The sequence below is a fragment of the Procambarus clarkii genome, chromosome 43 (assembly GCF_040958095.1).
Source record: "Procambarus clarkii isolate CNS0578487 chromosome 43, FALCON_Pclarkii_2.0, whole genome shotgun sequence".
Classification (NCBI taxonomy): Eukaryota; Metazoa; Arthropoda; class Malacostraca; order Decapoda; family Cambaridae; genus Procambarus; species Procambarus clarkii.
Window position 1 is genome coordinate 5,781,770 of NC_091192.1, and position 27,427 is coordinate 5,809,196.

Sequence of the window (27,427 nt, forward strand, 5' to 3'; positions counted from 1 at the left end):
GGGGCCCACCACTACCCACGGGATGGGTATGGGGCCCACCACTACCCACGGGATAGGTATGTGGTCCATCTCCACCCACGGGATGGGAATGGGGCCCACCACTACCCACTGGATGGGTATGGGGCCCATCACTACCCACGGGATGGGTATGGGTCCACTACCGCCCACGGGATGAGTATGGGGCCCACCACTACCCACAGGATGGGTATGGGGCCCATCACTACCCACGGGATGGGTATGGGGTCCACCACCACCCACGGGATGGGTATGGGGCTCACCACTACCCACGGGATGGGTATGTGGTCCATCATCACCCACGGGATGGGTATGGGGCCCACCACTACCCACGGGATGGGTATGGGGCCCACCACTACCCACGGGATAGGTATGTGGTCCATCTCCACCCACGGGATGGGAATGGGGCCCACCACTACCCACGGGATGGGTATGGGGCCCATCACTACCCACGGGATGGGTATGGGTCCACTACCGCCCACGGGATGAGTATGGGGCCCACCACTACCCACAGGATGGGTATGGGGCCCATCACTACCCACGGGATGGGTATGGGGTCCACCACCACCCAGGGGATGGGTATGGGGTCCACCACCGCCCACGGGATGGGTATGGGGCCCACCACTACCCACGGGATGGGTACGTGGTCCACCACCGCCCACGGGATAGGTATGGGGCCCACCACTACCCACGGGATGGGTATGGGGCCCATCACTACCTACGGGATTGGTATGGGGTCCACCACCACCCACGGGATGGGTATGGGGCCCACCACTACCCACGGGATGGGTATGTGGTCTATCATCACCCACGGGAAGGGTATGGGGTCCACCACCACCCACGGCATGGGTATGGGGCCCACCACTACCCACGGGATGGGTATGTGGTCCATCTCCACCCACGGGATGGGTATGGGGTCCACCACCGCCCACGGGATGGGTATGGGGTCCACCACCACCCACGGGATGGGTATGGGGTCCACCACCGCCCACGGGATGGGTATGGGGTCCACCACCACCCACGGGATGGGTATGGGGTCCACCACCGCCCACGGGATGGGTATGGGGTCCACCACCGCCCACGGGATGGGTATGGGGGTCCACCTCCGCCCACGGGATGGGTATGGGGGTCCACCACCGCCCACGGCATAGGTAGGGGGTCCACCACCGCCATCGGGATGGGTATGGGATCCGCCACCATCACCCACGGGATAGGTATGGGGCCCACCACTACCCACGGGATGGGTATGGGGTCCACCACCGCCCACGGGATGAGTATGGGGTCCATCACCACCCCCGGGATGGGTATGGGGTCCATCACCACCCACGGGATGGGTATGAGGTCCACCACTGCCCACGGGATGGGTATGGGGTCCACCACCGCCCACGGGATGGGTATGGGTTCCGCCACCGCCCTCGGGATGGGTATGGGGTCCACCACCGCCCACGGGATGGGTATGGGTTCCGCCACCGCCCTCGGGATGGGTATGGGGTCCACCACCGCCCACGGGATGGGTATGGGTTCCGCCACCGCCCTCGGGATGGGTATGGGGTCCACCACCGCCCACGGGATGGGTATGGGTTCCGCCACCGCCCACGGGATGGGTATGGGTTCCGCCACCGCCCACGGGATGGGTATGGGGTCCACCACCGCCCACGGGATGGGTATGGGTTCCGCCACCGCCCACGGGATGGGTATGGGGTCCACCACCGTCCACGGGATGGGTATGGGTTCCGCCACCGCCCACGGGATGGGTATGGGTTCCGCCACCGCCCTCGGGATGGGTATGGGTTCCGCCACCGCCCACGGGATGGGTATGGGTTCCGCCACCGCCCACGGGATGGGTATGGGTTCCGCCACCGCCCACGGGATGGGTATGGGTTCCGCCACCGCCCTCGGGATGGGTATGGGTTCCGCCACCGCCCACGGGATGGGTATGGGTTCCGCCACCGCCCACGGGATGGGTATGGGTTCCGCCACCGCCCACGGGATGGGTATGGGTTCCGCCACCGCCCACGGGATGGGTATGGGTTCCGCCACCGCCCACGGGATGGGTATGGGTTCCGCCACCGCCCTCGGGATGGGTATGGGTTCCGCCACCGCCCACGGGATGGGTATGGGTTCCGCCACCGCCCTCGGGATGGGTATGGGGTCCACCACCGCCCACGGGATGGGTATGGGTTCCACCACCGCCCTCGGGATGGGTATGGGGTCCACCACCGCCCACGGGATGGGTATGGGTTCCACCACCGCCCACGGGATGGGTATGAGGTCCACCACTGCCCACGGGATGGGTATGGGGTCCACCACCGCCCACGGGATGGGTATGGGTTCCACCACCACCCACGGGATGGGTATGAGGTCCACCACTGCCCACGGGATGGGTATGGGGTCCACCACCGCCCACGGGATGGGTATGGGTTCCACCACCGCCCTCGGGATGGGTATGGGGTCCACCACCGCCCACGGGATGGGTATGGGTTCCACCACCGCCCTCGGGATGGGTTAGGGGTTCATAATAAAGATAGAAATTGAAATTGACAGGGTAGACTCAACGTAATGTAGTTTTAATCTAGTTCACTAAGGTTGTTGAGTCTGGTGCACCTTAACCATGACCTGTTTAACTTTGTAATTTCTAGCTTCAGTGAAAAGTAGAAATGCTTATTATAACCTTCCAGTGTTTGAAAATAATATTTGTAAACAGCTTGTGTTGTCATGTTCACCCTCGTAAAGTGGTGGTTCTTTTACCGTGGACTTTATAAATCCGTAGACTAACTAAAACACTATAGCTCTGCACTTAATTAATTTCCTCTCCTCTGTGTTGGACAAACTTGAAGTAGTACAGAATGAGGCCATGAGGATAATTCTTGGTGCCCCAAGATGCACAAGAATCATCAACATGAGGGAAGAACTGAAGCTTCCAACCATACTAGAGAGAATAATGCAAGTCAACACTACCTTTTGCCTTAAAGTCATTAGAGATCCTACATCTCTTGCATTGCTCAGAGACAAATTATTTAGTGCTGTTAACACCCTTTTGACTGGTGCCGATATACCAACTCACTCCTTTTATTATAATTGGCTGAGCAACAATGCTTACAATCTCATTAAACTTAACATTCCTTTTAAGTGCAATCTACCTGTCTCTGATATTCCTCTTTATCTGTACCCCACCATTCAAGTATCATAAACACCTGTCACCAAGAAAGATAATGAGAATCTTGCTCTTCTCAAAGCTGTCACTCTTGAAACAATTGCCTCCTCCATCGAGAGTTTAAGATCTCACGAGCACTGTGTCTACACCGACGGCTCAGTCCAATCTTCTACTGGACGGACTGCAGCAGCATGTAGGTTTTATAGAAATAATATTTGCACAAAGACTGTCAGTGTCAGGTTAAACAACTGGCTGACCTCCACACAAGCAGAACTAGCAGCATTACAACTAGCTACCAGTACATTAAAAAACATTGGAGGAGGAATAATATTTTGTGATTCAGAGTCTGCTCTTCAAGCAATCGAAAACTTCTCTTGGAAGATCGACAACAAGAACCTCATACTCCCAATTATAAATGACCTAATTGATGCACAGAGTAAAGGGTCTCGAATCTCCTTTGTATGGATACCTTCACACATAAATATAACCCATCATAATGAGACAGACATTGCAGCCAAATTAGCGTGTAACAAGTTTGAAGTTGAATTAGATCTAGGTATCCCCATCTCTGCTGTCAAAACTGTATTGGTCCAAACATTCAGATCTGATAGGAAAAAACTTACTGACTCCCAACGCCCTGAAAGTACTAGTAAAAAAAGCTATGATTTGTTTAGATCTGAAACCTACATCTATGGACAGCACAAAACGTCCACTAGACTGTGCGACACAGTGGTTGCAAGGATCAGGTTGGGTTACCGTTACCTGTGGTAGGTGGCTGCAGGTGACGGGTCTCCCAATCCTGAGCACTCCAGTTGCAAACTCTGTGAGCAGGAACTACGGCATGATCTCCCGCACTACATCACTGAATGCCCAGTTATTAGGCCTTTCAGACCAGTTGGCATGAGGTACCTGGAGCTTTGCAATTACTTTGTTCACTCTCGTATTTTTGAAGATATCCTCACAGTATACCCAAAATTTGCCAGTGCAGGCTATTAAACACATGCTCTGTGTGACTAACCATCCTGCGAGATGGGGACCACTGCTACCTTATTCAATCTTGTGTTGTTGATATCCTCAAAATGCATCCGGAGTTTGCCAGTGCAGACCGCTTATCACATGCCTCTGTATGACTAACCATCCTGTGTGATGGAATTTTTTTAGCATCACCTAGTTAGCTTTTTTGACACACTGTACTCCACTTCATATAGTCTAGGGTAGCTGCACTAATGCAGATGTACCTAATGTGTTAATAAAAAAAATTAAAACACTACACCTAGTGTGTACAGATGTTAAAAACCACAAAAGTGACGACTCATATTATCAGCAGTTTCAGATTGCTACAGCGACCGGGTTTCTTAACTTAGTTAATGTATATGTAAGGTGCGATCAAATGGTGGAAGCTTCTCTTCTAAAAATCACCAGCAGCTCTCAAACCATTGTCATGGGTGATTTTAATGCTAGACACACTAGCCTGGGTGACACCAAAACAAACAGGAATGGCAAAGTCTTTGTAAAATACTTAAGAGATAATAACATATCCGTATTCAACTTTGACTCCTCTAACGTCACACACCTCATGGGTGGCAGGCTTGATCATGTCATTGGTCACGGTCTCATTGATAATGCTGTCGGGGGATCAATTGTTCATGAATTAGTGATCACTTTGCCATATTCAGTTCATAAACTATCAATAATGTCAAACCCCTAAGCTTTGAAAACAAAAATTAATATCCTTGAAAATTTACACATGCTCTTGAAATTCCGCATTTCTGAATGGTATAACACTTACTGCTTTACTACCGTCAATACATTATATGAGGACCTGGTCACTGAAGTAACCGCTTTTTATGACAATGTTGTAAAATCCACAAGACCCAAAACAGTGAAGAAGGGACAGAGGTGGTTTACTGACTCAGGCCTTATGCCCCTGCATGACAGAGTTCTATTCCTAGCTGAGCAATATAAAACAGCTGACACCCTCAACATATTTCTTAAAGTCAGCCGAGAGTTTAGAGAACTAAAGAAACATGTGTATAACCAGCACTGGGGACAGTTTTTGCAAGGCATCAATCATGCAATATCCTCATCCCAAATGTGGAATAAAAAAAAAAGAAATTTCTCGTTCTAGCAGTCGTCAACTTGATCACCATTTCCCTGTAGACTATGCCGACATGCTGATTCAGCAATATGCAAGCACTGCTAGTATAAGCAGCCTGCCCCTAGATGTGCAAAACTATCTGGCTAGTACCAAAATAAATCGTAATTTCAATATTGAAATTGCCTGTAGTGAAATAGGGCCTGATGATAACTATGGCATAACCCCCCTTTGAAATTAAAAATGCACTCAAGAAAGGTAAGGCTACCTCTCCTGGAGAGGATGGCATCACATACAACACCATGAGAGTACTTGCTGAGCTGCCAAATAGCCCTTTGCTAGAATTGTTTAATCAAAGTCTAAGGCAGGGTGTCTTACCTGACCGCTGGGCACAGGGACTCATAATACCCATACCCAAGCCTAATTCACAAAAATTTAGACCCATTTCTCTGACGTCGTGCCTGTGTAAAGTTCTTGAGAGAATTATTCTCGACAGACTAATGTTTCAAATCAAGCTTCACCTTGCCCCTAACCTGTATGGTTTCCTTCCTGGAAGAAGCACACAAACTTGCTTTGCTGAGTATTTTATCAGAGAGGGACCAAACTCTCAGGCGGCATTTATTGATCTCCAAACTGCTTTTGATACAGCAAACAGAGAAATAATCCAAGAACAGCTAGCCTCTTTTGCAGTTATGGGAAGACTGTTGACATGGCTCAGGGGTTACCTGAGTAACAGAACCGCCTCAGTCCTTTTCAAGGGGGTCAAAAGTAAACTTTGTGCACCCTTTGAGTTGGGTACACCCCAGGGTGGAGTGCTAAGTCCTACACTCTTCAATGTACTGATGCATAAATTAACAATTGATATTCCCACACTACCTGACGAAGCCGTCATTTGTTATGCCGATGATATATGCATTGTTGCAAATTCCCAAACTAGACTGCAAGCTCTACTTGATTCATTCGCTACTAAAAGCATTGAATGTGGTCTTGTTATCTCTATAACTAAATCCAGAGTTCTTCATACCCTAGAGAAAACTCATGTCCCTATAACTTTCAAGGTCAACAACCTGAACATTGAAACGTGTAGGCAGCACAAATACCTTTGGAGTTGGTATTAACAGTGACATTGTAAATTATCTACACCGTAGGTTAAAAAAAAAGACTAAAACCATTGAGAACACTTACTGGTAAGAATATTGGTATCAATATTAAATATGCTAGACTATTCTATATGATGTTCGTTAGATCTCTCGTTGATTATAATGCTCTGCACTTAATTAATTTCCCCTCCTCTGTGTTGGACAAACTTGAAGTAGTACAGAATGAGGCCATGAGGATAATTCTTGGTGCTCCAAGATGCACAAGAATCATCAACATGCGGGAAGAACTGAAGCTTCCAACCATACTAGAGAGAATAATGCAAGTCAACACCACCTTTTGCCTTAAAGTCATGAGAGACCCTACATCTGCATTGCTCTGAGACATATTATTTAGTGCTGTTAACACCCTTTTGGCTGGTGCCGACATACCAACTCACTCCTTTTATGATAATTGGCTGAGCAACAATGCTTACAATCTCATTAAACTTAACATTCCTTTTAAGTGCAATCTACTTGTCTCTGATATTCCTCTTTATCTGTACCCCACCATTCAAGTATCATAAACACCTGTCACCAAGAAAGGTAATGAGAATCTTGCTCTTCTCAAAGCTGTCACTCTTGAAACAATTGCCTCCTCCATCGAGAGTTTAAGATCTCACGAGCACTGTGTCTACACCAACGGCTCAGTCCAATCATCTACTGGACGGACTGCAGCAGCATGTAGGTTTTATAGGAAATAATATTTGCACAAAGACTGTCAGTGTCAGGTTAAACAACTGGCTGACCTCCACACAAGCAGAACTAGCAGCATTACAACTAGCTACCAGTACATTAAAAAACATTGGAGGAGGAATAATATTTTGTGATTCAGAGTCTGCTCTTCAAGCAATCGAAAACTTCTCTTAGAAGATCGACAGCAAGAACCTCATACTCCCAATTATAAATGACCTAATTGATGCACAGAGTAAAGGGTCTCGAATCTCCTTTGTATGGATATCTTCACACATAAGTATAACCCATCATAATGAGACAGACATTGCAGCCAAATTAGCGTGTAACAAGTTTGAAGTTGAATTAGATCTAGGTATCCCCATCTCTGCTGTCAAAACTGTATTGGTCCAAACATTCAGATCTGATAGGAAAGAACTTACTGACTCCCAACGACCTGAAAGTACTAGTAAAAAAAGCTATGATTTGTTTAGATCTGAAACCTACATCTATGGACAGCACAAAACGTCCACTAGACTGTGCGACACAGTGGTTGCAAGGATCAGGTTGGGTTACCGTTACCTGTGGTAGGTGGCTGCAGGTGACGGGTCTCCCAATCCTGAGCACTCCAGTTGCAAACTCTGTGAACAGGAACTACGGCATGATCTCCCGCACTACATCACTGAATGCCCAGTTATTAGGCCTTTCAGACCAGTTGGCATGAGGTACCTGGAGCTTTGCAATTACTTTATTCACTCTCGTATTTTTGAAGATATCCTCACAGTATACCCAAAATTTGCAAGTGCAGGCTATTAAACACATGCTCTGTTTGACTAACCATCCTGCGAGATGGGGACTTGTATTACCACTGCTACCTTATTCAATCTTGTATTCTTGATATCCTCAAAATGCATCCGGAGTCTGCCAGTGCAGACCGCTTATCACATGCCTCTGTATGACTAACCATCCTGTGTGATGGGGATTTTTTAGCATCACCTAGTTAGCTTTTTTGACACACTGTACTCCACTTCATATAGTCTAGGGTAGCTGCACTAATGCAGATGTACCTAATGTGTTAATAAAAAAAATTAAAACACTACACCTAGTGTGTACAGATGTTAAAAACCACAAAAGTGACGACTCATATTATCAGCAGTTTCAGATTGCTACAGCGACCGGGTTTCTTAACTTAGTTAATGTATATGTAAGGTGCGATCAAATGGTGGAAGCTTCTCTTCTAAAAATCACCAGCAGCTCTCAAACCATTGTAATGGGTGATTTTAATGCTAGACACACTAGCCTGGGTGACACCAAAACAAACAGGAATGGCAGAGTCTTTGTAAAATACTTAAGAGATAATAACATGTCCGTATTCAACTTTGACTCCTCTAACGTCACACACCTCATGGGTGGCAGGCTTGATCATGTCATTGGTCACGGTCTCATTGATAATGCTGTCGGGGGATCAATTGTTCATGAATTAGTGATCACTTTGCCATATTCAGTTCATAAACTATCAATAATGTCAAACCCCTAAGCTTTGAAAACAAAAATTAATATCCCTGAAAATTTACACATGCTCTTAAAATTCCGCATTTCTGAATGGTATAACACTTACTGCTTTACTACCGTCAATGCATTATATGAGGACCTGGTCACTGAAGTAACCGCTTTTTATGACAATGTTGTAAAATCCACAAGACCCAAAACAGTGAAGAAGGGACAGAGGTGGTTTACTGACTCACGCCTTAAGCCCCTGCATGACAGAGTTCTATTCCTAGCTGAGCAATATAAAACAGCTGACACCCTCAACATATTTCTTAAAGTCAGCCGAGAGTTTAGAGAACTAAAGAAACATGTGTATAACCAGCACTGGGAACAGTTTTTTCAAGGCATCAATCATGCAATATCCTCATCCCAAATGTGGAATAAAATAAAAAAGAAATTTCTCGTCCTAGCAGTCGTCAACTTGATCACCATTTCCCTGTAGACTATGCCGACATGCTGCTTCAGCAATATGCAAGCACTGCTAGTATAAGCAGCCTGCCCCTAGATGTGCAAAACTATCTGGCTAGTACCAAAATAAATCGTAATTTCAATATTGAAATTGCCTGTAGTGAAATAGGGCCTGATGATAACTATGGCATAACCCCCCTTTGAAATTAAAAATGCACTCAAGAAAGGTAAGGCTACCTCTCCTGGAGAGGATGGCATCACATACAACACCATGAGAGTACTTGCTGAGCTGCCAAATAGCCCTTTGCTAGAATTGTTTAATCAAAGTCTAAGGCAGGGTGTCTTACCTGACCGCTGGGCACAGGGACTCATAATACCCATACCCAAGCCTAATTCACAAAAATTTAGACCCATTTCTCTGACGTCGTGCCTGTGTAAAGTTCTTGAGAGAATTATTCTCGACAGACTAATGTTTCAAATCAAGCCCCACCTTGCCCCTAACCTGTATGGTTTCCTTCCTGGAAGAAGCACACAAACTTGCTTTGCTGAATATTTTATCAGAGAGGGACCAAACTCTCAGGCGGCATTTATTGATCTCCAAACTGCTTTTGATACAGCAAACAGAGAAATAATCCAAGAACAGCTAGCCTCTTTTGCAGTTATGGGAAGACTGTTGACATGGCTCAGGGGTTACCTGAGTAACAGAACCGCCTCAGTCCTTTTCAAGGGGGTTAAAAGTAAACTTTGTGCACCCTTTGACTTGGGTACACCCCAGGGTGGAGTGCTAAGTCCTACACTCTTCAATGTACTGATGCATAAATTAACAATTGATATTCCCACACTACCTGACGAAGCCGTCATTTGTTATGCCGATGATATATGCATTGTTGCAAATTCCCAAACTAGACTGCAAGCTCTACTTGATTCATTCGCTGCTAAAAGCATTGAATGTGGTCTTGTTATCTCTATAACTAAATCCAGAGTTCTTCATACCCTAGAGAAAACTCATGTCCCTATAACTTTCAAGGTCAACAACCTGAACATTGAAACGTGTAGGCAGCATAAATACCTTTGGAGTTGGTATTAACAGTGACATTGTAAATTATCTACACCGTAGGTTAAAAAAAAGACTAAAACCATTGAGAACACTTACTGGTAAGAATATTGGTATCAATATTAAATATGCTAGACTATTCTATATGATGTTCGTTAGATCTCTCGTTGATTATAATGCTCTGCACTTAATTAATTTCCCCTCTGTGTTGGACAAACTTGAAGTAGTACAGAATGAGGCCATGAGGATAATTCTTGGTGCTCCAAGATGCACAAGAATCATTAACATGCGGGAAGAACTGAAGCTTCCAACCATACTCGAGAGAATAATGCAAGTCAACACCACCTTTTGCCTTATAGTCATGAGAGACCCTACATCTCCTGCATTGCTCTGAGACAAATTATTTAGTGCTGTTAATACCCTTTTGGCTGGTGCCGACATACCAACTCACTCCTTTTATGATAATTGGCTGAGCAACAATGCTTACAATCTCATTAAACTTAACATTCCTTTTAAGTGCAATCTACTTGTCTCTGATATTCCTCTTTATCTGTACCCCACCATTCAAGTATCATAAACACCTGTCACCAAGAAAGATAATGAGAATCTTGCTCTTCTCAAAGCTGTCACTCTTGAAACAATTGCCTCCTCCATCGAGAGTTTAAGATCTCACGAGCACTGTGTCTACACCGACGGCTCAGTCCAATCCTCTACTGGACGGACTGCAGCAGCATGTAGGTTTTATAGGAAATAATATTTGCACAAAGTCTGTCAGTGTCAGGTTAAACAACTGGCTGACCTCCACACAAGCAGAACTAGCAGCATTACAACTAGCTACCAGTAAATTAAAAAACATTGGAGGAGGAATAATATTTTGTGATTCAAAGTCTGCTCTTCAAGCAATCGAAAACTTCTCTTGGAAGATCGACAGCAAGAACCTCATACTCCCAATTATAAATGACCTAATTGATGCACAGAGTAAAGGGTCTCGAATCTCCTTTGTATGGATACCTTCACACATAAATATAACCCATCATAATGAGACAGACATTGCAGCCAAATTAGCGTGTAACAAGTTTGAAGTTGAATTAGATCTAGGTATCCCCATCTCTGCTGTCAAAACTGTATTGATCCAAACACTCAGATCTGATAGGAAAGAACTTACTGACTCCCAACGACCTGAAAGTACTAGTATAAAATGCTATGATTTGTTCAAATCTGAAACCTACATCTATGGGCAGCACAAAACGTCCACTAGACTGTACGACACAGTGGTTGCAAGGATCAGGTTGGGTTATCGTTACCTGTAGCAGGTAACGGATCTCCCAATCCTGAGCACTCCAGGTGCAAACTCTGTGAACAGGAACTGAGGCATGATCCCCCACACTTCATTACCGAATGCACAGTTATTAAACCTTTCAGACCCGTTGGCATAAGGTACCTGGAGCTCTGCATTTACTTTATTCAGGCTCGTGTTCTTGAAGATATCCTCATAATGCACCCAGATTCTGCCAGTGCAGGCTACTGAACATATGGCCCTGTATGACTAACCATCCTGCGAGTGGTGGACTTTTAGTATCACTGCTGCCTTATTCACTCTTGTGTTGATGATATCCTCATAATGCACCCAGAGTCTGCCAGTGCAGACTGCCTATCACATGCCTCTGTATGACTAACCATCCTGTGTGATGGGGATTTTTAGCACCACGTAGCTAGCTTTTTGACACACTGTACTCCCCTTCATATAGTCTAGGGCAGCTGCACATGTACCTAATGTATTAATACAAAAAAACGAATGACGTTGTATTTTACCCAACTCGTCCTCACACTAAGTTGGTTAAAGCAGCGACCTCCTCCCCAGACGCATTCATTAATTTTAACATACTATGTATTAAAAATTGATTTGTTCTCATATAAATTAATATTATTATACATACAAATGATATGTATAGTTAGGCGTAGGTTAGGTTAGGTGTTAAGGTTCTGGTGGTGATGATTTTTATTTGAAGTGCGTGGGTGAAGCATTTATAGAATTGCGGTCCGAACAGAGGACGTGAGCGAAGCACTTGTTCCGGAAGTGTTCGGAAGTCATCACATATGAGTCAGCCCATCATCCAAATATAGGCCAAAGTCCATTTCATGCACCCGCCAAACCCGCTGTTTTTGAATGAAAAAACGGTTTACACACGACTCACAACTGATGTTCGAACACTTCTGAAACAAGTGCTTCACTGACTAATTTTGTTCGAACCGCAACGCTGTAAATGCGTTGCGGTTCCCCCGCGTACTACAGATACAAATAATCGCCAACAGAACCTAAACAACTAACCTAACCTATGCCTATATATGCACAATATGCTATTATATTATAATATTTATTTATATTTCCGTTTTGAATGAACAGCATGTTAAAATTTATGAATGCGTCTGTAGGGTCGACCGCTGGATATAATGGACTCGAGTCGAAGATGGGTTGGTATTCGTAGTACGTGGGTGAAGCATTTACAGCGTTGTAGTTCGAACAAAATTCGTCAGTGAAGCACTTGCTCCGGAAGTGTTCGGACATCAGTTGTGAGTCGTGTGTAAACACATCATGAGTGACTCACATTTGTTCAGTAATTTGAGAGAGATAAAGGAATTTTCAGCAGATATGAATAAGTTATTTAAGGATTAGGTAATCCCCCGCAGACACTGGTTGGGGGATTATGGGTTTGAGACCCTGGCTGCTCTTGTCCAATTGTCTATATATGAAATATAATTCATAATAATAATTCATTGTGTCGGGGGACAGGCAGGCATAGTGTATTCATATAATTAGACTTATATCGAGGTTACCCCCCCCCCTCAGGGTCGAATTACTGACCCTCCCCAGGTTGAAACTCCACAACAAGCTGACTAACTCCCAGGTACCTATTCAATGCTAGGTGGAAAGGTGCATTAGGTGATAGCAAACGCGCCTAACCATTTCAGCTCCGCCCGGGATTCAAACCCAGAATTCTCGATTATGGGTCGAGAACGAACCCGACTACGGTACTACTGGGAAAGGAAACCTATACATATACTGTATACATACATATATATATATATATATATATATATATATATATATATATATATATATATATATATATATATATATATATATATATATATATATATATATATATATATATATATATATATATATATATATATATATGTCGTACCTAGTAGCCAGAACTCACTTCTCAGCCTACTATTCAAGGCCCGATTTGCCTAATAAGCCAAGTTTTCCTGAATTAATATATTTATTATAATTTTTTTCTTATGAAATGATAAAGCAACCCTTTTCTCTATGTATGAGGTCAATTTTTTTTTATTGGAGTTAAAATTAACGTAGATATATGACCGAACCTAACCAACCCTACCTAACCTAACCTAACCTATATTTATAGGTAAGGTTAGGTTAGGTAGCCAAAAAAAGCTAGGTTAGGTTAGGTTAGGTAGGTTAGGTAGACGAAAAAACATTAATTCATGAAAACTTGGCTTATTAGGCAAATCGAGCCTTGAATAGTAGGCTGAGAAGTGCGTTCTGGCTATTAGGTACGACATATATATATATATATATATATATATATATATATATATATATATATATATATATATATATATATATATATATATATATAACTGAAAACTTACACCCCAGAAGTGACTCGAACCCATACTGCCAGGAGCAACGCAACTGGTATGTACAGGGCGCCTTAATCCGCTTGACCATCACGACCAGACATAAGGAAGTGATAGCCGAAGCTATTTGAACCAATATGTCCGGTCGTGATGGTCACGCGCATTAAGGCATCCTGTACATACCAGTTGCATTGCTCCTGGCATTATGGGTTCGAGCCACTTCTGAGGTGTGATTTTTCAGTTGCATTTAGTCCTGGGGGACCATTCAGGCTTGTTCGCATATATATATATATATATATATATATATATATATATATATATATATATATATATATATATATATATATATACATATATATATATGTCATACCTAGTAGGTAAAACGCACTTCTCAGCCTTCTATGCAAGGCCCGATTTGCCTAATAAGCCAAGTTTTCATGAATTAATGTTTTTTCGACTACCTAACCTAACCTAACCTAACTTTTTCGGCTATCTAACCTAACCTAACCTATAAAGATGGGTTAGGATAGGTTAGGTAGGGTTGGTTAGGTTCGGTCATATATCTACTTTAATTTTAACTCCAATAAAAAAAAATTGACCTCATACATAATGAAATGGGTAGCTTTATCATTTCATAAGAAAAAAATTTGAGAAAATATATTAATTCAGGAAAACTTGGCTTATTAGGCAAATCGGGCTGTGCATAGTAGGCTGAGAAGTGCGTTCTGGCTACTAGGTACGACATATATATTTATAATTACGTATACTTAATTATGCTACTGAATTATGCCAATTAAGTGTCATCATTTTGATGAGGACTGATGCAGTTTAATGATATACGACATGCTTGATATATATATATATATATATATATATATATATATATATATATATATATATATATATATATATATATATATATATATATATACATATATATATACTGGTAGCGCATGTGTACTGAGACGTTACCACTTCCCATGACCCATGAAGGACCCTCCCCATGACCCGTGAAGGACCCTCCCCACGACCCGTGAAGGACCCTCCCCCATGACCCGTGAAGGACCCTCCCCCATGACCCGTGAAAGACCCTCCCCATGACCCATGAAGGACCCTCCCCATGACCCGTGAAGGACCCTCCCCATGCCCCATGAAGGACCCTCCCCATGACCAGTGAAGGACCCCATGACCAGTGAAGGACCCCATGCTCCATGAAGGACCCTCCCCATGACCCGTGAAGGACCCCATGACCCATGAAGGACCCTCCCCATGACCCGTGAAGGACCCCATGACCCATGCCCCATGCAGCACCCACCTTGATCTTGGTGCCCCTGGCGTCGATCTCGGCCACACACTTGACCACCAGGTGGGGGACGGAGGTGTTGGTCTCGCTCAGGTGCTGGGCCAGGTCCACCCCGAAGGTGGTCATCTTGCGGGGGAGCCGCTTGTGCCCGCACTGTATGGCCAGCGTCTCCAGGCACTTCTTGTGGCACCCCAGCCCGCACTGGTGGGGAAGTGCACGGCTCTTAGTGGGGTGGTGGTGGGGGTGGCAGGGGTTGTTGTGGTGGGGGGGGGGTGGCACTGGTTGGGGGGGGGGGGTGGCAGGGGTTGTTGTGGAGGTGGTTGGCACTGGTTGTGGGGGGTGGTGGTGGGTGTGAAAGTAAGGGTGGTGGTATGGTCATGATGACAGTGGCAGAATAATGAAGGTGATGTCAATGGCTGGATAATGACGGTGACGTCAATGATGATGACAGTGGGAGGATAATGAAAGTGACGTCAGTGGCTGGATAATGACGGTGACGTCAGTGATGATGACAGTGGCAGGATAATGAAGGTCATGACAGTCATGATGACAGTGGCGGGATAATGAAGGTGACGTCACTGATGACGCCACAACTGAACATCAATGCTAAACACTAGCAACCAAACATTGAATAAGGTAACACCAGGCACATGTTAGAGTCAACCACTCATGTGACTCATCATATTAGACGCATACTGTTATAACCTAAACACAGTCACCACAGCCTGGCTGATCCAGTAACTACCAGGAGCCTACCTCAGCACACTCGTAGCCACCAGGAGCCTACCTCAGCACACTCGTGGCCACCAGGAGCCTACCTCAGCACACTCGTAGTCACCAAGACCCTACCTCAGCACACTCGTGGCCACCAGGAGCCGTCCTCAGCACACTCGTAGCCACCAGGAGCCTACCTCAGCACACTCGTAGCCACCAGGACCCTACCTCAGCACACTCGTAGCCACCAGGAGCCTACCTCAGCACACTCGTAGCCACCAGGAGCCTACCTCAGCACACTCGTGGCCACCAGGAGCCTACCTCAGCACACTCGTAGCCACCAGGAGCCTACCTCAGCACACTCGTAGCCACCAGGACCCTACCTCAGCACACTCGTAGCCACCAGGAGCCTACCTCAGCACACTCGTAGCCACCAGGACCCTACCTCAGCACACTCGTAGCCACCAGGAGCCTACCTCAGCACACTCGTAGCCACCAGGAGCCTACCTCAGCACACTCGTAGCCACTAGGACCCTACCTCAGCACACTCGTAGCCACCAGGAGCCTACCTCAGCACACTCGTAGCCACCAGGAGCCTACCTCAGCACACTCGTGGCCACCAGGAGCCTACCTCAGCACACTCGTGGCCACCAGGAGCCTACCTCAGCACACTCGTAGCCACTAGGACCCTACCTCAGCACACTCGTAGCCACCAGGAGCCTACCTCAGCACACTCGTAGCCACCAGGAGCCTACCTCAGCACACTCGTAGCCACCAGGAGCCTACCTCAGCACACTCGTAGCCACCAGGACCCTACCTCAGCACACTCGTAGCCACCAGGAGCCTACCTCAGCACACTCGTAGCCACCAGGAGCCTACCTCAGCACACTCGTAGCCACTATGAGCCTACCTCAGCACACTCGTAGCCACCAGGAGCCTACCTCAGCACACTCGTAGCCACCAGAAGCCTACCTCAGCACACTCGTAGCCACCAGGAGCCTACCTCAGCACACTCGTAGTCACCAAGACCCTACCTCAGCACACTCGTAGCCACCAGGAGCCTACCTCAGCACACTAGTAGCCACCAGGAGCCTACCTCAGCACACTAGTAGTCACCAAGACCCTACCTCAGCACACTCGTAGCCACCAGGAGCCTACCTCAGCACACTGGTAGTCACCAAGACCCTACCTCAGCACACTCGTAGCCACCAGGAGCCTACCTCAGCACACTCGTAGTCACCAAGACCCTACCTCAGCACACTCGTAGCCACCAGGAGCCTACCTCAGCACACGTAGCCACCAGCAGCCTACCTCAGCACACGTAGCCACCAGGAGCCTACCTCAGCACACTCGTAGCCACCAGGAGCCTACCTCAGCACACTCGTAGCCATGGAAGTAGACGTAGGAGTCACACTCGCGACACCTGGAGGGGGTCTTGAGCTTCCTGAAGGTGTGGGTGACGGCGGCCTTGCTCATCACCTGGCGCCTGTACGTGGGTTCCACTGAGGGAGACAGTGGCAGGACACAGTTAACACCCCACTTGTGCTCCCTCCTCCTCCTCCTCCTCCCATAACACTTAGTAGTCCAAGTATTTAATGTTATATATATTTTGTTACTCTCACTCATCCTGTCTATCTGTTGCTCTTATTGTAAATATTTAATATTATATCTGTACTGTTTCTAACACACCATATTCTTCAATAAATATTATGGAATATTCCAGAATAAAAAAAATATCCCTTCTTCATTAAGTAATAATAATAATACATTAAGTGCACTTATATAAAGTATATCAATCGCTCAATTAATATATGTTAACCCTTTTTCATTAATTGGTAAATGTTTACCCCAATTAACCTTTTAAATAATGTAACAGTTAGTATATGTTATGCCAGAGACGGATGGCATATTAATGCCTTTATGACAACGCATCACTTGTAACAACTAATATAACTGAACCAGGTTATTCTCTAGCATTTGTAATTATTGCATTCTTGCACTTGCAAGCCGCACATCTCTGCAATACTTGATGGTCAGTGTTCACTCCTTCACCTCAGACTCGCCCTACACTGCCTCTCTTACAGGTGTGTGGGTCCATTACCAACACACACACACACACACACACACACACACACACACACACACACACACACACACACACACACACACACACACACACACACACATGTACACATACAGACACACACACATGTACACACACACACACACATGTACACACACACACACACATGTACACATACATGGTGTATCTCACAAGATGTTCACTCTTCCTTGTTTGTCCTCAATTTATTCCCTAAGATATCCTGCCCAAGTGTTCACATTCCCTAAGATATCCTGCCCAAGTGTTCACATTCCCTAAGATATCCTGCCCAAGTGTTCACATTCCCTAAGATATCCTGCCCAAGTGTTCACATTCCCTAAGATATCCTGCCCAAGTGTTCACATTCCCTAAGATATCCTGCCCAAGTGTTCACATTCCCTAAGATATCCTGCCCATGTGTTCACATTCCCTAAGATATCCTGCCCATGTGTTCACATTCCCTAAGATATCCTGCCTTGTGTTCACATTCCCTAAGATATCCTGCCCAAGTGTTCACGTGTCCACCTAGGCCCTCAACCCCCTCCCTTCCCCACCTTCACAAGCCTGCAGCAGTTCTCCTCACTGTTCCCTGCTCTAGTTAATGTCTTAATCCTCCTCCTTCTGTAATCTCCAAACATTCTTAACTTTGCTATCTCCTCTTAATCCCTCACAAGCACTTGCCTCGTTCTCATTTTCTTCTCTTACTATTCTTATTCTATATTCACTATATTCACAATATTCACTATATTCACTACCTTACATCCCCGCCAGATTCTCTAGGTGTTTTACCCATGTGTTCATGGGTAAAACACTTTGAAACATGTAGCAAGCTTTACACTCACCGTAGCAAGCTTTACACTCACCGTAGCAAGCTTTACACTCACCGTAGCAAGCTTTACACTCACCGTAGCAAGCTTTACACTCACCGTAGCAAGCTTTACACTCACCGTAGCAAGCTTTACACTCACCGTAGCAAGCTTTACACTCACCGTGGCAAGCTTTACACTCACTATAGCAAGCTTTACACTCACCGTGGCAAGCTTTACACTCACCGTAGCAAGCTTTACACTCACCGTAGCAAGCTTTACACTCACCGTGGCAAGCTTTACACTCACTATAGCAAGCTTTACACTCACCGTGGCAAGCTTTACACTCACTATAGCAAGCTTTACACTCACCGTAGCAAGCTTTACACTCACCGTAGCAAGCTTTACACTCACCGTAGCAAGCTTTACACTCACCGTAGCAAGCTTTACACTCACCATGGCAAGCTTTACACTCACTATAGCAAGCTTTACACTCACCGTGGCAAGCTTTACACTCACTATAGCAAGCTTTACACTCACCGTAGCAAGCTTTACACTCACCGTAGCAAGCTTTACACTCACCGTAGCAAGCTTTACACTCACCGTAGCAAGCTTTACACTCACCGCAGCAAGCTTTACACTCACCGTAGCAAGCTTTACACTCACCGTAGCAAGCTTTACACTCACCGTGGCAAGCTTTACACTCACTATAGCAAGCTTTACACTCACCGTGGCAAGCTTTACACTCACTATAGGCAAGCTTTACACTCACCGTAGCAAGCTTTACACTCACCGTAGCAAGCTTTACACTCACCGTAGCAAGCTTTACACTCACCGTAGCAAGCTTTACACTCACCGTAGCAAGCTTTACACTCACCGCAGCACGCTTTACACTCACCGTAGCAAGCTTTACACTCACCGTAGCAAGCTTTACACTCACCGTGGCAAGCTTTACACTCACTATAGCAAGCTTTACACTCACCGTGGCAAGCTTTACACTCACTATAGCAAGCTTTACACTCACCGTAGCAAGCTTTGCACTCACCAATGTCTGGGTCAGTCTCCAGTTCATCGCCGGAGGAGACGGTGTGGGTCCGCCTGGCGGTGGGTCGGGGAGAGTGCGTGGGCGAGGCGTCGGCACTCTTGGCCGAGTGCGACGACCCGACGCTGTCGGTGTCGCTGCCGCCTTGTCCCACCAGTCGACCCACTGACACGGTGACGCCGACACGCGCCAGGGAGACAATATGGGGGGAACACATTGGTTAAATTAGCGACTAATATATGTATGTTCTGTCAGTCAGTGGACAGGAAGGTCGACTTTGGTGAGTGAAGAGGAAGGTCGACCTTGGTGAAGAAGGTGAACTTCCTTGGTGAAGGTGAGAGAGAGAGAGAGAGAGAGAGAGAGAGAGAGAGAGAGAGAGAGAGAGCGAGAGAGAGAGAGAGAGCGAGAGAGAGAGAGAGAGAGAGAGAGAGAGAGAGAGAGAGAGAGAGAGAGAGAGAGAGAGAGAGAGAGAGAGAGAGAGAGAGAGAGAGAGAGAGAGAGAGAGAGAGAGAGAGAGAGAGAGAGAGAGAGAGAGAGAGAGAGAGAGAGAGAGAGAGAGAGAGAGAGAGAGAGAGAGAGAGAGAGAGAGAGAGAGAGAGAGAGAGAGAGAGAGAGAGAGAGAGAGAGAGAGAGAGAGAGAGAGAGAGAGAGAGAGAGAGAGAGAGAGAGAGAGAGAGAGAGAGAGAGAGAGAGAGAGAGAGAGAGAGAGAGAGAGAGAGAGAGAGAGAGAGAGAGAGAGAGAGAGAGAGAGAGAGAGAGAGAGAGAGAGAGAGAGAGAGAGAGAGAGAGAGAGAGAGAGAGAGAGAGAGAGAGAGAGAGAGAGAGAGAGAGAGAGAGAGAGAGAGAGAGAGAGAGAGAGAGAGAGAGAGAGAGAGAGAGAGAGAGAGAGAGAGAGAGAGAGAGAGAGAGAGAGAGAGAGAGAGAGAGAGAGAGAGAGAGAGAGAGAGAGAGAGAGAGAGAGAGAGAGAGAGAGAGAGAGAGAGAGAGAGAGAGAGAGAGAGAGAGAGAGAGAGAGAGAGAGAGAGAGAGAGAGAGAGAGAGAGAGAGAGAGAGAGAGAGAGAGAGAGAGAGAGAGAGAGAGAGAGAGAGAGAGAGAGAGAGAGAGAGAGAGAGAGAGAGAGAGAGAGAGAGAGAGAGAGAGAGAGAGAGAGAGAGAGAGAGCAAAGACTGTGTACACACAACCAAATAACCAGCACAACACATGAATATCTGGTTCAGTTATTAACATGATAACTCATCAATTTCACATGTAAAGCAAACTGTTCCAACTTATTTCAATAACTCCAACACAGGTGTGAGAGTCGTGCCCACCTGGCAGGTCGTCAGCGGAGGCCACGGAACCATTGGCAGTGGGGTCGTTATTGCCAGGGAGGTCCTGGGCGCCGGGGGTGTAGGGCTGGAAGGTGAAGGGCGTCTCGGGCTGCTCCACGCTCACCGACGGGCCCAGTCTCTTCACGAACTCCATGTACTGGGAGCCGGGCTCGTAGAGCCGGGAGCTCTCACACAGTGTCTGCAGCTGTGGGGCCACCAGGATGGTCAGCACTTGGAACTGGTGGTGTATGTATGTGTGTGTGTGTGTGTGTGTGTGTGTGTGTGTGGGGGGGGGGGGGGACACGAACACACACACACACACACGCGCGCGCAGAAACTTTATAAACGTATGTAAGGAATCATAGAGCAGCTTGTATACCACATATGTCAGGCCAATCCTGGAGTATGCGGCTCCACCATGGAGTCCATATCTAGTCAAGCATAAGACTAAACTGGAAAAGGTTCAAAGGTTTGCCACCAGACTAGTATCCGAGCTGAGAGGTATGAGCTACGAGGAGAGACTACGGGAATTAAACCTCACTTTGCTGGAAGACAGAAGAGTTAGGGGGGACATGATCACCACATTTAAGATTCTGAAGGGAATTGATAGGTTAGATAAAGACAGGCTATTTAACACAAGGGGCACACGCACAAGGGAACAGGTGGAAACTGAGTGCCCAAATGAGCCACAGAGATATTAGAAAGAACTTTTTTAGTGTCAGAGTGGTTGACAAATGGAATGCATTAGGAAGTGTTGTGGTGGAGGCTGACTCCATACACAGGTTCAAGTGGAGATATGATAGAGCCCAATAGGCTCAGGAACCTGTACTCCAGTTGATTGACAGTTGAGAGGCGGGACCAAAGAGCCAGAGCTCAACCCCCGCAAGCACAAATAGGTGAGTACACACACACACACACACACACACACACACACACACACACACACACACACACACACACACACACACACACACACACACTGTTTATCAATTACTGGAATAATTAGCCAACACACACATGCGTCCAGTGAGAACTTCCAATAAGGTGTATGATAACAATCATTAAGCCAGAGTGAGCATTGTTTCCAGTTCAACCATTCCCATAAAGATAAGCAATAACAGTGAACAATGACATTACAATGGGAAACTGAGCTGCCCCCCCCCCCAGCCCTCAGCGGGCACCAGGCCAGCTGGCAGCCCTCCTCACCACAGCCCTCACAAGGATGTAGTCATTATAGTAAACTAACATTTTGTATTTGATTACAGAGAACTCCGTTTTACTCCTATACCTTACCTCTGAGTGACTCTACAACCTACTGGGAGCTGTAGTTCACTGGACAGGGACAAGGGCAGCAGTACCCACCTGGACAGGGACAGGGGCAGCAGTACCCACCTGGACGGGGGCGGGGGCCGCCACAGTGTGCTGGAGCTGGAAGTAGCCGACAGTGACGGCCTTCATGGTCTGGTCACACTGGAGGATCAGCTCCCGCGCCTGCACCAGCACGTCCCTCTTCACCCTCAGCAGCGACCCGTGGCGCTCGTTGGCCTCGCTCACACACGCCCTGTACCACGCCTCCGCCTCCCGCGCCTGTCGTGGCCGGAGTACACGCATACTTGTAGTACCGGGGCCCCTAGTAGTACCGGGGCCCCCTAGTAGTACCGGGGCCCCCTTGTAGTACTGGTGGCCCCTAGTAGTACTGGTGGCCCCTAGTAGTACTGGGGGCCCCTAGTAGTACTGGTGGCCCCTAGTAGTACTGGTGGCCCCTAGTAGTACTGGGGCCCCCTTGTAGTACTGGTGGCCCCTAGTAGTACCGGGACCCCTAGTAGTACTGGGGCCCCCTTGTAGTACTGGTGGCCCCTAGTAGTACTGGTGGCCCCTAGTAGTACTGGGGGCCCCTAGTAGTACCGGGGCCCCTAGTAGTACTGGGGGCCCCTAGTAGTACCGGGACCCCTAGTAGTACTGGTGGCCCCTAGTAGTACTGGTGGCCCCTAGTAGTACCGGGGCCCCTAGTAGTACCAGGGCCCCCTAGTAGTACCGGGGCCCCCTAGTAGTACCAGGGCCCCCTAGTAGTACCAGGGCCCCCTAGTAGTACCGGGGCCCCCTAGTAGTACCAGGGCCCCCTAGTAGTACTGGGGCCCCCTAGTAGTACCAGGGCCCCTAGTAGTACCGGGGCCACTAGTAGTACTGGTCGTACTAGTATAATCTGGGACACTAGTAGTATTGGGGTAATAGTAGTTTAACTAGTAGCACTGAGTGAAGTAGCAGCATGAATGTGTTAACATTAAGATTAGTAATATCAGCATTAAGTTATGGTGGTAGTACTAGTAGTTGTGGTAGATCAATGGGTGGTGGTGGTTGGAGTAGTATGAACAGTAGTATTACAAGACCAGTAATGGTAGTATTAGTGGTAGTTGTGATACCATTGGTAATAATATTATTATTGGTAGCAATATTACTAGTGACGGGTTAGTTGTGCTTGTAATCGTGGTGGTGGTGGTGGTAGTCGTATCAGCGGTAGCAAGAGTGGTTGAACTAAAAAATAACAGCAGAAGCACTAGTAGTTAACTAGTGGACGTAGTAGTAGTAGTATTGATTAGTAGTTGTAGTAGTAACGAAGGTAACGGTTCTTGCAATAGTAATACTGTGAATATTAGTAGTACTAGTAAAGATAATGGTAGCAATGCTGGTTGTAGTAGTAGTGTGGTAGTAGTTGGAGACGTAACCAGCAGCCAATTAACATTGTGTGAACATGTGGATATACATCTGTAATAAGACTATCAACATTATATATTTTCTAATACATTACACAAGTTTTATACAAGAAAATCATAAGATTACAATATAATAATGTTGCCTTAAACACTACGTCAAGGATAAAACAAGATTATGCCTTGAAATACCAGAATTTTTCTCCAAAAGTGTCATTAAAAGAATAATAATAAAATAGTTTGAGCTGCTCACCTTCTGGAGCGCCTCGTCTCGTTTTCTTTCCAGTTTGTCGAGACCTTCGGTGTTGTCAGCGCGCGCCACCATCTCCCTGGCCTTGACCAGCTCCTGGTGAGGACACACACAATCTTACACGTCAAGGTCACGTCTCCTACCTTCATCATATTCCTATTACCTGAACATTGTCATTAGGCTTGGGGAGTAGAAGAGCTCTCACAACTTCTTCCAGGTAAGGCCCAGGTAAATACATTATTATTATTGTATGTCTATAAATAATCTGAATGCTTGTAACTGCATCTATGTTTGTACTTTTCCTAAATAAAATATTATTATTATTATTATTCCTCAGAATAACGGGTGACGTTATCGAGTCAAGACAGGAGCCGCCAGTGGTGGACCGGTGCTTGGTGTGAAGGGATAGTCTAAGACCAGTGGTGGACCGGTGCTTGGGGTGAAGGGATAGTCTAAGACCAGTGGTGGACCGGTGCTTGGGGTGAAGGGATAGTCTAAGACCAGTGGTGGACCGGTGCTTGGGGTGAAGGGATAGTCTAACACCAGTGGTGGACCGGTGCTTGGGGTGAAGGGATAGTCGGGATATGAACCTTGGTGACCCGGATCCCACCGCCCGAGTCAAAACAATATTTCAATAACAATAATAAAAATAATAAATAATTAACATAGGTTTCTTTGTCTGGGTTGTTAATAACCAGCTGGTTGTCTTGGGTAAAGCCCAAGGGTAAACATGGGAGTGAAGGAGATAAGTGGAAAGGAGGAAAAGGGTTGTGGAAAGGGAAGCGTTGAGAGCGAGGTTGTGGAAGAGGGAAGTAGAGGAAGTGATGGAATAGATTTGAGTAAGTGGTGAGTGCTGGCGGGCGGGTAATTGGCCAGCCGGGCAATTAGTCAGAGAGCAGCCACCACCTGCCTGCCTGTCCCTACAATTAGTACTTGGTTCAATGCCAATTTTGTCCTCCACCAACATTACTATGGTGAGGGAGGAGAGGAGGGAGAGTAAGAGAGAGAGAGAGAGAAGAGGAGGGAGACTGAGAGGGAGGAAATGAGACAGAATCATCAGTTACTGGATGAATCGATAACCATCTGTAGTGATGTGCTGGACTGTGAAGGTACTTTTAACGAGGCTACAGGCATACTGGTGACAGTGAACCTGTGACAGGCATACTGGTGACAGTGAACCTGTGACAGGCATACTGGTGACTGTGAACGTGTGACAGGCATACTGGTGACAGTGAACCTGTGACAGGCATACTGGTGACAGTGAACCTGTGACAGGCATACTGGTGACAGTGAACCTGTGACAGGCATACTGGTGACAGTGAACCTGTGACAGGCATACTGGTGACAGTGAACCTGTGACAGGCATACTGGTGACAGTGAACCTGTGACAGGCATACTGGTGACTGGACAAACTCTACTGTTAAGGGATGAAGTTGGCATCTTGGGGATGAACTGTTGGAAATTTCCAACACTGATACATCTCTATTGTATCACAATACACTATTGTTGTATATTAACCACAATATCAATTAGCCTTACTAACTGTAATACTAACATAAATTAATATTTCTTTATCTGCACATGAATTACTGACATTCTCACGACATAGAGAGGCAGCATTGCGTCAGATAATGTCTATCTAGACACAATTATTACCAATATGTTAGAGGATTGAATATGGTTCTCTACTTTTATCAGTATACTGTATAATAATTAGTTACTGATAATATAACTCCTAATGATCCATTAACTGAGAGTTATTAACTAAGGTTATCACTAAATAACAGTTTTATCTGTTACATACGAACGCCATGAAAATATTTTCCATTTCTCGTTAATAAGGAAATGGTGCTTAATCAACACTATCTAGCGAGAATATAAACAATATAGTTCCCTACAATTGCAACCCTATTCTTTTAGAGCATTACTTCAATAATTACATGGAAATGAGTTCTCCGTGATTACTAAATTCTATTGTGAATGCGAGGAGGGGGTTGAGAGGGACGCGAGCGGCGAGACACCATTAGTCCTCATGTGTTCGACTAGCGATCAGGAAGGGAAGACGCTTGGAGGTGGTGTGACTGAAGAGTTTCCAACATTAATTACGTTACAACTCCACCAATAGTCACCAATTATCTCCCCACGTGTTCTACAGTGCCCTACAAGTTAATAACGCATGAACAATTGAAGTCACGGCCCGTAATTACGCGTACACAGCAGTGGACGCCTGGGACTGGCAGACACGGTTTCGGCAGACCTTAGTATTTGATACGCTCATGTTAAGTATACCATTCTCGTTTGATGCATCATCCTAGATTGTATATTTGTGGGTAGTCTGTCGTAACGAAGCAAGATCAACAAAAATACAACGTTAGTTGATTTTCTTCATTTATTTCAATTTCAATGAATACTTGAAATAATTTATAGCCTAATACAATGCTACTTAATTTTCCCTGATTGCAGCGTGTAAACGAGGAGTTAACAAGTTGTCTCTCATCACTCACGATAATTTCCACGGGTTCTTTCCTTATTGGGATCATGTGGTCACGAGGACGAGTAACGAAACGAAATTACAGAAGTCGTCTTACAGCTAAGACACCCTCTTTCGTATAACTTTAGCTAAGATTATTAATAGTTTCTATATAAATTCACATATAGGAATTTTACAGTGAATAGTTTAATACCAGAATTTATGGCTTAGTGTTTAATGTGTTTTGCTCTTATTATTGCTCAATATTGCATAACCTTTTAATATGTTCTTTATTTGAGATATCATATCTTTGAATCTATATTAGTTTAGATTTGCTATGTTACTAACTCAACAATGAACTAGTGACGAACCACACTGGTTCCTAGATATATATGAACTTCTAGAAATACCCCCCCCCCCATGTTGATATTTGAGGCTTTGACTTTAATTAATTAATAATACTGTCTATTCATTATTTTCAAGTGATTTGTTAAGTTAATTATCGTACATAGGCACTGGTTCTATAGTGTCAATCAAATAATCACTTTTGTTTGTTTTCCCTCTTTTCTCAAGTGGGTGGTCCTTCGATTTATGTCAATCATAATAATCAAATAATTTCAATATATGAGTTAAAGCCCCAGATACCCAACATGAACTGCGACTCCTCAGTGATGTAGAGGCACATGGTAAGCCTGCCACTACAGTGGCAGCCAAGAGGTTTACAGCGCTAAGCCGTATCTTGCACCTTAGGTGAGGGTGTGTAAACCTTTTATGAAGCACAAGTTTACAGCCATCTTGAGCCTCAGGCACAAAGGTGGCACCAGCTTCCTCCAGTCAATAACACAATGGTAACTTATTATCAAGTGTAATTGGATCCGAATGGAAACTAATAATGGGTTAATACAATATTCGTTTATGGGGCGGCTTCAGGTAAGGTAATGTAGAGCAACAACAGTACTGTTTCCTAATGA

The 27,427-nt window shown here is 45.9% G+C and overlaps 1 protein-coding gene across 8 annotated transcripts in view; it reads right to left on the reverse strand.

The window, feature by feature from the left end:
* Window positions 1-27,427, reverse strand: part of LOC123756005 (rho GTPase-activating protein 45) — a 975,988-nt gene that overhangs the window by 81,382 nt on the left and 867,179 nt on the right. For all 8 annotated transcript variants that reach the window (XR_011221956.1, XM_069300005.1, XM_069300006.1 and 5 more), the window contains 6 exons: window positions 23,990-24,082; window positions 22,421-22,615; window positions 21,029-21,233; window positions 19,721-19,882; window positions 17,140-17,270; window positions 15,067-15,255 (listed from right to left, as the gene is read on the reverse strand). Coding sequence is in view for 7 of the 8 variants with exons in the window: in XM_069300005.1 (XP_069156106.1) it covers window positions 15,067-15,255; window positions 17,140-17,270; window positions 19,721-19,882; window positions 21,029-21,233; window positions 22,421-22,615; window positions 23,990-24,082 (975 nt within the window). In the remaining variant the exon portion in view is untranslated. The remainder of the gene's footprint in view (window positions 1-15,066; window positions 15,256-17,139; window positions 17,271-19,720; window positions 19,883-21,028; window positions 21,234-22,420; window positions 22,616-23,989; window positions 24,083-27,427) is intronic.